The sequence below is a fragment of the Alligator sinensis genome, unplaced genomic scaffold (genome assembly GCF_000455745.1).
Source record: "Alligator sinensis unplaced genomic scaffold, ASM45574v1 scaffold353_1, whole genome shotgun sequence".
Classification (NCBI taxonomy): domain Eukaryota; kingdom Metazoa; phylum Chordata; order Crocodylia; family Alligatoridae; genus Alligator; species Alligator sinensis.
Window position 1 is genome coordinate 1120716 of NW_005842075.1, and position 14638 is coordinate 1135353.

At 48.8% G+C, this 14638-nt stretch overlaps 1 protein-coding gene across 4 annotated transcripts in view; it reads left to right on the forward strand.

The window, feature by feature from the left end:
- The first annotated feature begins 211 nt into the window (after nt 1–211).
- The window catches only part of EMCN (endomucin), a 113694-nt gene continuing 99267 nt past the window's right edge, over nt 212–14638 (forward strand). For all 4 annotated transcript variants that reach the window (XR_003094064.1, XR_003094065.1, XM_006023670.3 and 1 more), the window contains exon 1: nt 212–400. Coding sequence is in view for 2 of the 4 variants with exons in the window: in XM_006023670.3 (XP_006023732.1) it covers nt 316–400 (85 nt within the window). In the remaining 2 variants the exon portion in view is untranslated. The remainder of the gene's footprint in view (nt 401–14638) is intronic.

Consider the following 14638-nt stretch of genomic DNA (forward strand, 5'->3'; position numbering starts at 1 on the left):
TACGCTGTATTCTAAAGAAAGGCCTCAGCTCAAGACCTTTCTTGACTTCTGTGTCAAAGAAGAACAAAATAAAGTATTAACAAAAACACGGTTGACTGCCAAAGAAAAAGGAGTTCCTGTAAGGACTGAAACAATTAATCTCCTCTATACTGAACTCCCAGAGGGAGTGTGTTGTGTTTCCTCTCGTTCTTTATCAAAGTCCCCTAAATAAGCAGAAATGGGCAGTGTCTTTACAGCCTCTGCACACCTTTTCCACTTACTAATTAGGGCCTGCTTCAGAGTAAGAGACTATTCACTGCCTGGCTCTGAAAAGGGATGCCAATGAAACCCAGCACAAGCATGAAGCTGCTTGAAGTTGCCCTTCTCTTCCTAGCTGCATTCAGCACCTACGTTACAAATGGTAAGAGTGCATTGTTCTCTGTTACTCTTTTGACTCTGTTAGCAGATCTGTAGCAGACACAGTTATCACTTCAGTGGGCTTTTGATAGTGAAGGTTTCATTTGATGGTGATACTGCAGTTCACTACTTCATTCCCATACATGTAAGCAGAAGAAATGTACATTTGATGGAGGTACTACCTCTGTTTTATTTTTGTTTTGAGTTATATGATCTCAGTAAAAAGAATATTTCTGGCAATGTACTTTTTCTCTGATAGATCTGAGATGAATTAAAAGCACTGACTAAGGAAGCAACTGCTTATTTAGGAGGGTGTTTTGTTTCATTTTCCTCTTCTGAAAACTCTCTTTTGTACAGGAAACTTCTAGCAAGATTTGAAATGTCTGTTGGTTTTGAAAATTTAGTTTAATACACTGGGTAAATACAACAGGTCAAATGTATCCTGATAGAACCCCCTTATTTACCAGAATTACACTGGTGGTGTACTGGCTGAGTGTGCTTTTCAAAAGCCGGTGTATATTTACTGCAGCTGTATGTGAACCTGTGGGATTCCTCTAGTATAATCCAACAATGCATGCAGACTGCTCACGGCTGAACTAGTGACGGTGCTCAACAAGTTTTAGAAGATTAAAAACTGTTAGTTCGTGTTCTAATGGTCACTGATCTTCTGTTTCTAGTGCTCTTCTGCTTGAAATATTTTTAATTCAGAATAAATTAATTTGTGATAAGAAGATGAAAGAGACTGCAACTAAAGTCTCATCAGCTTTATTGAGAGTTAAAGTTGAAGCTGAAGACTTTATTTCTCATTTTCTGGAAAACTGTACCTGAAGCTTTTACAGATGTCATTAGAATAGGTCAAAAGATTTTCAGTGACTGGCAACTAACTAGTAAATAGAAAATCTATTTTTACTGGATTAAGTAATTACAAGTCCTGAGCTAAAAACTTTTACTTGAGTTATGCTTTACAAATCCAAGCAAAAAACCCCAAAAATGTATTGTGTGGAGTGAGCTGAACTATTGCTTGTGGTCGTCACAGTTAAAAAAGCAGTGAAGTAGATTAACAGTGATGTTTCTGTCATAAATTATCTAATTCATGAACTATGCCATGTCAGTATGTATTCTGAAAATTTATGTTAGGCTGCTCTGTATTCTCTGTTGGCTTGTGTCAGAAAAAGCAGCCTTTCCATCATTGTTAAATCTTTAGCAAATTACTTATCTTTGGGAAAACCTGGTGGAGCGCATTCAGTTTGCAACAGGTTATTCCAAAACAACATGCAAAGGTGAAGGGCAATGCATAGGAGGTTGGTCAGTTTTGTGAAGTCCCTGGCATACAGGTTTTCTCTCTTCTGAATGGAAATGATAGGATATTGCTGGAGCAGGGCAGAAGTCATCACACTGAATTAGTAAGAGACACTTGCTTTCAAGTAGGGCTGTGCAAAATTTTGCCTTCGGTTTTGTTTTGCCACTGTTGTGACCCATTTCGAGGTCGAAAAAGCGAAATCAAAACAACAGCTATGGTCAAAACAACCTTGAAACAAAATGAGAAAAGTCGAAACGTTTCACCATTTTCACGCTGTTTCGACATTTTGCCTATAGGCTATAATGGGGAAGGTTGAAACAGCCTATAACTTTGTCACTTCTGGGCAAATATGGATGAAACATGCAGAAATAGTAGCCACTTCTGAAGGCATGAAGTGTGCCAAGTTTCAGGAAGATAGGTACAGGAGGTTCAAAGATCTTGCACCCCAAAGTCTTGAGAGCAAAATTTGTGTCATGTGTATTTGTTAAGCCACAGTGGGGTGAAAACTGCAGGGGTCGTAGCCCCTGCTGAGGCCACAAATCCTGCCAAGTTTCAAGGAGATAGGTGCAGGGGCTTGGGGGAAACTGCACCTCAAGCTGCAGACAAGCAAAACTTGTGACATGGGTGACTGTGTGTGTGTTAAGGTGTAGTAGGGTGAAAACTGCAGGCATGCTAGCCCCTGCTGAGGACACAAAGCCTGCCAGCTGTCAAGGAGATAGGTGCAGGGGAGTTCTGGGGCCCTGCACCTCTAGCTGCTGACAGGCAACACTCGTGACATGGGTGCTTGTGCAACTGCTGTCTCTCATCAGGCAGCAGGACTGAAGATCCCTCATCACTTGCCACCAAGACCTGGGAGTAATAATTAACCACAGTATGAACATGAGCCTGCAGTGTGATGCTATAGCCAGCAGGGCCAACAATAAATATTGGTGGGATTTTCAAATTGACTTTCACTGGGAGCTGGATGGCCACCTTCCTCTGGTACTGTTGAACACCCTCCCTTATGTCTGGTGGTAACACCTTATATATTTAAAACTTGGTTTAAGCATGTTTTGTCATCCTGTTTTCCAACTGCACTATGATGCTTCAGGGTGTGCTGCTATCTCTAACATACAGCCTTTCAGGAGAAAGATAGCAAGAAGCAAACATGCCCCTTGCTTGTTTTTGCATCACACATATATGCACTGTGGACTTTCTGCCTTTCCTTATCATTCTAATGGAATTGTGCCTTTTGCCAGGATTGGGAGAGCACTGCTATCTAAACATATCTAATCCTTTTGAAGAACACATTCAGGTTCTATTAACATCTTCAGTTTTCACAGGGTGATAGTTTATTTTAAAAATGTTAGTGTAGGTAAAACATTAGTATAAAGTCCATTAAAAACCTTGATTATATTAAGGAGCAGCCCATGCTTCTCATGGTCTTCTTCCTTCTATCATTTTTATCAGAATATGAATAAGCCAAAACAGTCATAGTTGGGCTCGACAGACTTAGCTAGTGAGGCAAGACTGATTAGCATGCTAAAATCTTTGGGTGCCTGTATACAAGCCAGGATGCTGATCTGACACGCTGTAATTATAGCATGTTGGAGGAGACTTGATTAGTTGAGTATGCTGGAGTGTGGTAATTACCACAAACTTTAGATAAAGCACCTCCGCTGCGTTTTGGAAGCACAGGGACACTGATACATGAGATGTTCAGTGCACTTTAATTACAGTGGCTCTTGGAGCCACTCTAATTAAAGTGCCCTACCTCCACTCTCGGAGCACGTGTACAAATGTTCTTTGGTTTTAGTTAATCTGGAAGAAACAGTGGCAGTAAGTTCAGCATCTTCTACCCTTATGGCCAAAAGATTTTACCTATTTTGTCCCTGTTCTGAGGTGTACATTTTTTGCCTCATAATTACTAGAAATAATCAGAGCTCAACATTTCCATTATTGTGTGATTATGAACTTCGCTGCAAGTTCTAAGCTGACCCCTTGTCCTGACATGGATTCTAGGCTTTTCTTTTTTAAAAATAGAAAATTGAAGCCTGTAAGGCCATGACAATAACTTTCTAAATGTTAAACTATACAGTGATATCTGTCTGAGTCTGTGGACAGCCTGAAATCATGTCTCAGAGAAGTGAATTAACCCTATTCATTTCAGTGTAGAGAAGAGAGTAGCTTCATTTCATTAAATCATTTCAGTGAGTGTGTCTATACGAGACGCTTTACTGCAAAGTAGTGTAGTTTACTGCACAGTGAGCATGAAAGGCTATATGTGCACACACTTACTCCACTGTAAACTTCACTACTCATGAAGGCAGCCAATGCAAGTGGCAGCCAATGCAAGTAGCAAATTTATCCATGAGTACTTGCAGCGCAGTAACGCTCATGTAGACACCAAACAGGAGCAGATTTTCTCATGGTCAGCCCTGCCACTAGGGGGCCAGTCTGAACTCAGCCCCAGAGCCCAAAGGGCTGAGAGCCTCTCCTGGTTCAGGGCTGGGCTGCCTCTGTGGCAGGCCCAGCCACAGACCCTTTAAAAGTCTGCAGGCATTTTGGGTCCTTGGACACAACAGCAGAGAGCCTGGGGTGGGGCGGGGGAGGGGAATGGGACTTTTGGACTCTGCTGCTCCTGCACAGGCCTTGGGCTACCTGTGCCAGCCTGCCTGCACCCTGACACTGCTGCCTGGCACCATAGTGCTGCTTGGCTGCCAGGCCCATACCATCCAGCCCTGCAGGATGCTGTAGGCTACTGCCACTGCCAGCACCCAGGCCCAGCTTCAGCTAGCTCCTGGCTGCCAGGGCCAGCACCAGCTGCCCACAGCCAGGCCCCAGCAGCCTTCCTGGAGCCTGCAGGTGCTGTGGGGCATTGCCTCACTGCATAGCTCCTAGTCCTGAACCATATCCCTGCACTGGGTGCAGGCAGCTGCCCAAGCCTGGCAGCACAGGAACAGCTGTGCAGAGGCCCTGAGAGCTAGTGTGGGAGCCCTAATGGCTTCATCACTGATGCCATTTGCCACCACCTGGGGCCCCAACTGGTTGCAGGAAGAGACTGGCAAACTCATGGCCCTGTGGGGTGAGGGAGAGGTGCAGCAGCAGTTTGCGCAGGGCAGGCACTTGAACACCCACATCCATGAGGACTGTCAGGCTGGATGTGGAAGTGCAGGTACAACCGGTCAGCATGGCAGTGACACATAAAGGTCAAGGCCTTGCGGGCACAATGGGTCACCATCACCGACCACAATTGTCAGTTGCAGAGTACCTGCAAGTCCATGCCCTTTATGCAGCAGCTAACTGAGCTCCTTGTAACCTGGGATCCAGGCCACAGCCATGCTGTGTACAGCAGCATAGGAGGCCTGCCCAAGCTCCCACTCCAGCCTGGCAGTGATGTGTCACTGGAGGAGGGTCTCTTGGGGTCCTACTGAGATCCCTGCCCCCAGCTTCTACCAGCAGGTTGGGGAGTCTGGACCAGTGCCTGCGCCACAGCTCTGCAGCTTTAGCCCCAGCTGCGAGGTGCAGGCAGCCATGTCACCACTGGCCACCAGCTGTGCCAGCACCTCCCTGGGGGGCCCCTGGCTGGCTGCTTGCATGCCATATCCCACCACCCAAGGAAACTGCTGGGAGCCACATGCTGTTCCCACCAGTCAGGACAGACTGAAGGCACTGGACATGCCAGCCCTGCTCACATGATAAGCCCCACACTGGTGGGGGGGGGGGTCCCTGCCCCCGGCCCCAGCCCTGGCCCCTGCCGCCCCCCCCCGCCCCCCCCCCAGCCCTGTTCCCAGCCCTGGCCCCTGCTGCCCCTCACTGCCTCCCTCCCAGCCATGTTCCCCTGGCTTCTGGGCTCCCGCTCCACAGCACACAGGGAGGTGGGAGACAAAACTTTATTGAGCAGCCCGTGCCCCCACAGGTAGGTGGGCACACGTCTCTCACATGCCAAGAAATGTGCCAATGCCAGTGGCAATGTCCTCCTTGGCTGCATGGGATGGGGATGTGTAGTGCAGCCACAGATAGCCCTCCAGGTGGCATCAGAGATTACAGGGCAGCCCAGGCTTTCCCCCAATACAGTTGAGGCTCAGGGTGTACCTGGCTCCCATACCAGGTGTGCAAGTGTGCCCAGAGCACCATGGCAATTAGCAGCAGCAAGGCATAGTGGGTTGGGCACCCCTCAATCCATGGAAACAGATCCTCATGCAGCACTCAGGACACGCACAGCAGAGTCACAGTCAGGGCACAGCACCAGTGCCTCCCCAGAGAGGGCCCCTGTCAGGAGGGTGAGGGTATGGGCAGCTCCTTGTTCCAGTCACTTGGGAGCCCCATGCCCCCTGAGCCCAGGTGCCATGGGCTAGGTGGCAGCACAGGAGACAGGCTGGCCTTCAGGAGGAAAAGGTGGGGGGCAGCAGGGTTTAGAGCCATGGTGGCAGGTGCTGCCAAGAGCCAGGCCTGTCCCAGCCTGGGAACAGGGTGGGAGAGGCAGGCTGTCTGTGGCCAGCACCTGAGGCCTCAGGGGAGTGAGTGGGAATGGGGGGCTTGGCTGGTGGCTGCCTGGCCAACTTCCCATAGTCCCTGGGCACCAGTGCATGCCTGACCACTGATCTGAGGCTGGGTACCATACAGCCCCTGGTACAGAGCATCTTATCTCAGAAATGTAGCAAACTCTCACAAACAGCTTCTTTCTCATGTCTCTGTAGGCCCTGAAGCTGCAAGCAGGGGAGAGGCTACTGTTGGCAGCTAGGTGGTGACTTTAGGGTCACTGCCTTCCATATCTGGGGTCCTGGGGATGCATCAGCTCTACAGGAGGAGGACCCGGGATCAGACCCTCCTCTTGGGCCAGATGGTGATGGCCACAGAGGACTGGCAGGTGGATGCATGGATATGGCAGGTGGAGGATGTTGCCTGGCATGACAGGTGCTGGGTGGAGAAGGTTGCCTGTGAGGACATGTGGGACCAGATAAGACTGGACAGGACCAGATTGGGAGTTCAGGGTGCAGGTCCTGGAGCATGAGCATGTGGAGGCCCTCAGGGAGCAAGGAATGGTCATAATCAAGGCAGTGCAGCCCATGGAGGAGGTGCTGGACACCATCCTGACCCTGCCAGTCACCTTTGCACTGCCTGCTGATCTGCTCCTGACCCTAACCCCACCTGTTCCCTGGCAGCTGCCTGCTACCCAGCAGCAGGCCCCCTCATGGGCCTGGGAAGAGGTCCAGTGCCACCTCCACCAGCCAGAAGCCCACGCCCCCTGCCACTGAGCTCCGCCCCCCCATGGACCCAGCCCACCGTGTGCCTGGCTCCATGTAGGTGCAGAGCAGGAGCTGCCTGTAGTGGGCTCAGGACCACACACCAGCCCTGCTGGCTCTGGACACCAACTGCCAGAGTGGGAGCCACCCACATCAGAGGAGAAGTGGCCGCCATCACCCCTGGGCGAGTCCCCTACCCACTGGACTCACTGCAGGAAGTACACCTGTGGGGGAATGGCCAGAGATTGAGGTACAAGCTGCCTGTCCCTGAACTCCACCCCATGGCCGCCCACCCCAGGAAGGCACACAAACATGCCACATGGTAAATAGTTTGCATGGGGAAGAGGGTGTTTTATTGTTGTTGGATGGGGTACATAGTGGAGGGGCTCTGGTGTTGGGGAGGGAGGGGAGATGGGCTCTGGTGCTGGGGAGGGGCAGTGGGGTGGGGGTCCTTGGGCAACTGTCCAGGCAGGCTACAGCAGAAAGTGCAGGAGGAGGTGGTTAGCCAGCACCTCTCAAACCCAGTGCCCTAGCCCCCGGTGGCTGGTGTTCAGCACACCTGGGGCCTCAGTGAGGGTGTTCCACCACTGTTGCTGCCACCACAGCTGGTGCTCCTGCTGTCAGGCATCATCCACCTGCTGTGCCTTGCAGATGGTATGCAGAATGCAGGCTGCAATGATGACCCAGGGCATGCTGTCCTTGGTGAATTCTATGTGGGCAATGAGGGTGCACCAGCATCTCTTGAGGTGGCCAAAGGCATGCTCCAGCAGGAGCCCAGGGTCCAGCCCAGGCACCAGTTAAAGTAGGGTAGGTCACAGTGGGACGGGCAGATGATGGGAATGTAGGTCACATCCAGAGCCCCGATATACTGGTGGAACCCCCAGGCACAGAACCACCCCCCCACCCATCAGGGAGGCATACATATGGAGCAGTGTGCCCCAGCATATCCTGGAGGGCACTGCACACCACGAAGATGGCTTCCCCAGTGGTCACATTGCCCACACCAAAGAGGTGGCCCATGTAGCAGAGGCTGGCAGGCAATGGCCAGCAAGGTTTCTGTAAAGAGGGCAGCCTGATGTTGGTGTCTTGCTGCTTCAGGTGTGGGCAGAGATGCTTTCAGAGGTCCTGGAAGCTGGCCCAGGTTATCCTGAATGCCTTCAGCCACTGCTTGTTGTCCTAGGTGTGTTATAGACAATGTGTAGCCACTAGTCCTGCCTGGCCTGGTGGGCCCAGAGGTGGTGGGGCTGGAGGACCAGGAGGGTAAGGATGGCCCTGGCAGTGGCATCCTGGAATGCGTCGGAAGGCATGAGAGAGCTAGCAGGTCCCAGATGGCTGTAGATCAGCTGGTGTGGTGGCCAGCAGGAGCCGAGGACACTAGGCACCACTACTGGGGCAGGGACTGGAGCAGCCATGGCATAGGGAGGCAGAGACTGTGGTGCAAGAGCTGCAACAGTGTGCATGCTGTTCCTGGCCAGAACCACAACTGACCAGGGAGCAGAGCTATCTTTAAAGAGTCTCCTCTGCAGGCAGCTGTGGGTGGAGCCTCCAGCTCCCCTTGGTGGTGGCAGAGGCCCATTGCAGGGCCCCAGGATATAGGACCAGTTTGCTGCTGAGAGCAGCAAATCTACTACCACATCCTTGCATGTGTAGATGTCTGCCTCAGAGTGTTTAATTGTGAGTAGTTTATTTACAAGTAAACTGGTCCCGCATCAAATGCATGTGTACACACACCTAGTGTGATTTAACTCCAATACCTAATAAAGACCATGTAAATGTTAACATTGTTGACTCATTCACAGCTGGCCATTGAAGCCCAAATATTCATCAGTTATTGTTGAGATAGGCACTGGGGAAACTAGTTGCTAGGCAGGTTCACAGTGGAAAGACACTAGAAAGCCAAGGGTTCCTACCACCAACATTTTAAGTCACTTCAGATTCAAGTGGAAAAAGGGAAGGAAGGCATATCATTTTGATATGGGGCTTAATAAAAGTAGGTTGCCAAGGAATTCCCCAAGACAGAAGACTGGGCTTCTTGCTGCAGTATTTAGCTTCAGTTTGCCATACAGAAAATATGCCTTGAAAACTATGTAACTTCAGTGTACCTGAAAAGCCTGTTATAGGCATAAAACTTTAGGTTCTCTTTTTGTCACTGGTATTCTTTTTAACTACAGGTTGGTAGAATATATTACCTATATTTGCTAGGGTATGACGGGCAAAAAATACAGTTGCCAAACTGCTGGATTCCTTCTGAAAATACTCAGTGCAATTGTTTCCAATGTATATTGTAAGGAAGCGCAGTATTAAAAATATTTGCAGAATAACCTGTTACAGGGGACCTGCTGCTAATAATAACAGGAACACAACATGCAAATTCCCTAACCATCCCTTTTCATAAACATCCTGGCTTACTGACGCAGTAGCACCTGCTGTGTTATATCATAGGAATTAGATATAAAAGGGGCCTGACCAGCTTAGGCCCCCTTTCCAGCCTGCCAGAGCAGGACTCCCTGCTTTCAATGCCTTTTCCAATGCTTTGTCCAATATAGCTTTTAAATGTCTCATATGGAAAAAGATTCCATGACTTTCCTTTGCAGACTATTTCACATGCTAATGTATCTCATGTTTAGGGCATTTATAGGCTATTCTATTAAAATTTACTATTGCAAAATTGCATTCTGTTGCTCATGGTGACCCTCTCTGGTAGCACTCTCTTCAATTCCTCTTCTTTTTTATTGTTTTCACCTTAGAATGCTGTCATTTCAGAAATTATTATTCTGGAATTACTGACTTTCTACTATTGTTATTTAGTCATTTATGGAAGGAAATTTCCAAGGGAGAGATTGTTCAGAAGGAATTGTGTAGAAATGGAATTGCTGGTTTAGAAATTCTTGTCATTGCATCTGGGAATGGACAAATGCTAATAGCACAAAAAAAGCACTAAACATATTTAAAGCTCTTTATAAACATGGGCAATCTTCATTTCTTGGGTTTTATTGGCAGCTGCCTTCAACCTCAGGGAGCAAATCTGAAATGGGGCTGGATTGAGGCCAGAGCCTGGATTAATTTCATTTTTCCAAATTTGCTGTCAATATACCTATAATCCCATTTTAGCAGGAGGCATAGTTATCTCCCAGGGGCCTTTGTTAGTGATGTTCTTCTGGAGAACTGGCTGATTTTATTCAACAAAAGGTGGCAATTATTGCAGCCATTTTGTATCTCCTCTGTTCCTCCATTGCCCCTTGCCTGCATCTTATTCTAGGCCAGAGATTCTCAACCAGGGTGCCACACAGATTCTTTGAAGGTGCTGTGATGTGTCAGTAGATAAGTAGGCTCAGGCTTGTCTCTACCTAGCAGATTCCCCATCCCTATTGCTCTGGCCCTCTCCAAGAAGGTAAGCATTGCCATATCTAAATTAACAAGAGTTTTGAAGGGGTGCCTCAGATTCAGTGAGGAGTACCTCAAGTCCAAAAAGTTTGAGAGCCACTGTTCTAGACTAGGGTTGCCAATTCTGAATCTATTCTGGAAGGTTAGATCTATTGTACTCTATTGATCTATTGTACTCTAACACGTATTCACTGCAGAGCCACCATTTTGCCTTCAGTGGAAATAAGGAGCATCAAATGAATCATATTTTCACATTTTAAACATATTGCAATAAATAAAAAATACTGCAAAATCTCATGTTGTAATGTGAACCTTATTTTTTAAAAGTGAGATCTGGTTAGGGATACTTTGCTTGTAAATACACATTTTAATGTTTGTGGGTCTGTGTGCATGTGTGTTAATTGAAAAATACAGAAAATTAAATAACATTCTAATACCATTATAAAATGATGAATACAGCAAAAAAATCATTAATTAAACTTAAAATCAACCGTTATTATACTTCCCTTATAGAAGCTACATCTCCTATAGTGGAGTACTTTTGCTCACAGTCTTTTTCTTCTTAAATCTGTACTTCAGCTGGCTTCTTGCTGCTCTCAGAAACTTGGGGGACTTTTGACAAATTCATAATAGTCAGCACACAACATACTGTAGCTCAGTTGCATAGTGACTACTGTATAAAGTGGATTCAACATTTAATATTTATTTTAATGAATGACCTATCATTTATCTCCCAGATGACTCTCAGCAGTCTCCTGGAGATTTATACCTAAATCCTGGAGACCCAGGGCAATCCCGGAAGGTTGGAAACCTTGGTTCTAGACACTGATGTAACCTTATCTGTCTCAACCATCAGTCCAACTCTGCAAAACCAAAGCATGGGAGAAAATTATTGTTTTATAATCTAAGCTCTGCTGTACCCTATGGCTGCTGCTGAATCAAAGTAACAAGGATAAATAGTGGAATAGGTAGTCAACTTGCAGCAAAATCCAATAGCCAAATGCCCTAACCTCTAGACTAGGGGTTGGCAAGATGGCAGATCTTGCTGGCAGCTGGACTCCATTTCCCAGCAGCCCCTGCCCATGTTGCTGCAGCTGGATTCCATGGAAATCCCAGGAGCAGTGGTGCCATGACAGTGCAGGACCAGGGTTTCCATAGAGACCAGCCCCAGCAGCAGTGGCAGGCAGCATGGCTGAGAGGGGAGCTGCTCCAAGGCCAGGGCTGGGATCTTGCAGTGGTAAAAGCAGCTCCCTGCCCAGCTATGTGCCCTGCCAGTGCTGCTGGAGCTGGTCTCCATGGAAACCCTGGCCCTGTGCAGTCATGGATACACCACTTTTGTGGTCTCCATGGAAACTTGGATGTGGGCAGGGGCTTCTGGAAAATGGAGTCTACCACAGGCCAGATCCAGCCTGTAGGCTGGACTTTGTCCACCCCTGCTCTAGACTATTGGATTAAAAGATGGAAGCACCCTCCTCTTCCCCTCCTTTATCCAACATTCACTATTCATAGGTTTTTGCAAGGCTACCATTAAAGGACTCACTTTCAGAGACCCTAACAGGCATCCCAGTCTGAGCTAATTGCCTGGGCAGCTAAACCTGCCTTGAGTCTCTAGCTGACACCCTCTGCCCAAACTACTGTACTTATTTGATTATAAGATGAGGGGTCTTTTAGGGCTGTGCGAAATTTCACCAGCTGTTTTGATTCAACACTGTTTTGACTGATTTCAAGCTTGAAACAATGAAATCAAATAGAAACAAAGGGCTTCAAAACAGCCTCAAAACAAAACGAGGCTAGTTGAAACCTTTTGAAAGTTTCCAAACGTTTCGAATTTCGAAGCAGCCAGCAACAAGATGGTGGGAGACAAGGGACAACTAGGGCTGTGCTCCCAGCAGCATCCAGAAGCACAGCCCTGGCTCTCCCCGTCTCTTGCCACCAGGCGGTGGGAAGCCAATCACAATGCCAGGGGAAGGGAACTCAGCCCAGGCTCAGTTCCCCTCCCAAGTGCTGTGATTGGGCTGGGAAAAGGAACTGAGCCCGATTGCTCAGTTCCCCTCCCCAGCCCTACGATTGGGCTGGGGATGGGAAGTCAGCCCAGCTGGGTTAAATTTGTTTCCCCAGCCCGATCGTGGGACTGGGGTTGGGAACTCAGCCCAGTTGGGCTGAGTTCCTTTCCCCTGCCCAGTCATCAGGCGAAATGTCAAAACAGCGTTGAAACAGCCTCGCTGTTTCGATGAAGTGAAATAGAACAGCTGTTTCAACTCAAAATGAAATTCTAAACAAAACACTGTTCCATCGAAACCTTGAAACTAAAGTCGAAGTGGAACAGTGCCATTTCGCACAGCCCTAGTTTTTTTCCTCCATTTAGCAGGAGGGAAAACAATCTTTTTTTTATTTGGGTACAGACCAGGGAAGCAGCTGCTGTGGCTCCTGATGGGGCCTGGGTGACTCATGTGGCAGGTAAAGGGTTCATGGGAGAGTGTGAGGAAGGGATACATGGTGTGAGGGGAGCATGGGGAAAGGGTGGGGGGGGTTGTGGGGAAAGGGATACATGGAGCAAGGGGAACATGGAGAAAGAGTTCAGGGGAAGGGACACATGGAGTGAGCGAAGTACAGTGTAGAGGAGAATGTGGTGGAAAGGGTGTATGGTATAGGCGAATATGGGGAAAACACATGCAGTGCAGAAGGGAGTATGGGGGAAATGGCAGCGGGGAGATTGCAGGGGAAGGGACACATGGAGCAAGGGAAATGTGAGGAAAGGGTGTGGGGAGGGGGAGCACAGTGCAGGGGAAAACATGGAGAAGGGGCACGTGACTTGGGGGGAACATGGGGAAGAGGTGACAGAGGGTGCCCATGTGAAGGGACGTGCAGAGCAAAGGGGGTGTAAGGAAAAGGCACAGGGGAAGTGGCATGGGAAAAGGGATTCATGGGGCAGCAGAAGTACAGAGCGAGAGGAGTGAAAGGCAGGGGCATGTGGTACAGGGGGAACATGGGGAAAGGGACTTACAGATCAAGGGGAGCATGGGGAAAGGGATGAACAGAACAGGGGAGCAGAGGGAAAGGGACACAGAGCAAAGGGAGCATGAGGCAAAGGGAGCATGGAGTGGTGGGGGAGCTGCTGCAGCTCCAGTCCAGACCCTGACCCCAACCCTGAATGGGGTTGGAGATTGAAGCCGGAGCTGCCACTACTACTTGTCCCGGTTGGGTGCTCCATGGCCCCAGAAGAGACAGACTAAGAGGAGCTGCAAAGGTAAGAGGGAAGGGTTGTGGGCAGACACAAAAGAAGGAGAAGTAGTAGGATGGGGAAGGCACTGTGGGGATAGGAGGCAGGAAAGCAGGTACATGGGGCAAGTGGGAAGGGGAGGGACAAGAGCATGGGGCAGGCTGCCTGCCCCTCAGCCATTGCTTTCCCTGCCACTGATTTCTCTGGGATGAATTTAAGAGGACCCTCCAATTACTAGATTCTAGACATGAAAAATTAAAACAAATTTATAATTTTCCATGTCTACAATCTAATAACTGGGGTGGGCAGGGGTTCATCTTAAATTCCGGGTCATCTTAGATTCAACTAAAATACTTAAAGAGAAGCTGCTGATTGGCTGCTGGAGTACCACCTATCCTTTTGTTTATGGATTTCTTTTGGACCTGATAACTTAACATCTGATTCTTGGACGCTGAACACGGCCTGTATTTTGAACTCTCTCCTTCAACTTTCCTTCAGACCTGGTAATTTGGCTCCCAAACACTGACCTAGCCCCTGGCCCCTGCCTTCCCTCTGTGGCCTAATTATTAGGCAAGACCACCTACAACCCAGTCCCTTACACTTACCCAGCCTTACCACATATCCACTCTGCCAGAATGCAGCCCTACTGAGTATATGGAGAAGATATATGGAAACTTACACTCTCAGGGCATTGTAACAGGTGGGCATCCCGGGCCCAATTCAATGATTGGCCCGCCCACTTGTTTCAGGGAAAACCACCCTCCTACTTTTCCTACCAAGCCTTAGTTGGTATCACTGAGATGATGTCAATAAGGTGGGAGGCTGCCCATTTACTTGCCCTGATACCAAGGGCTTATATAGATGGCTCTGACCTTACCTATACCATGCCCCATGCCTTGCAGATGGCATCCAGGGCCTAATACCCAGTCTATAAGCCTGTGTCCTCACACTGGGACCCATGCTCCAGAGCCTCACATGGGACTCTCACTCCCCACTGGAGCTCACAGCTGCTGTGCCCTCACACTGGGCTCTCCTTCAATCCATCAGGGCTCCCAGCCCCTACCAACTCAGGGCTCCAAGCCCGGCTTGGAACCCTCTTGGTCCCCCCACACT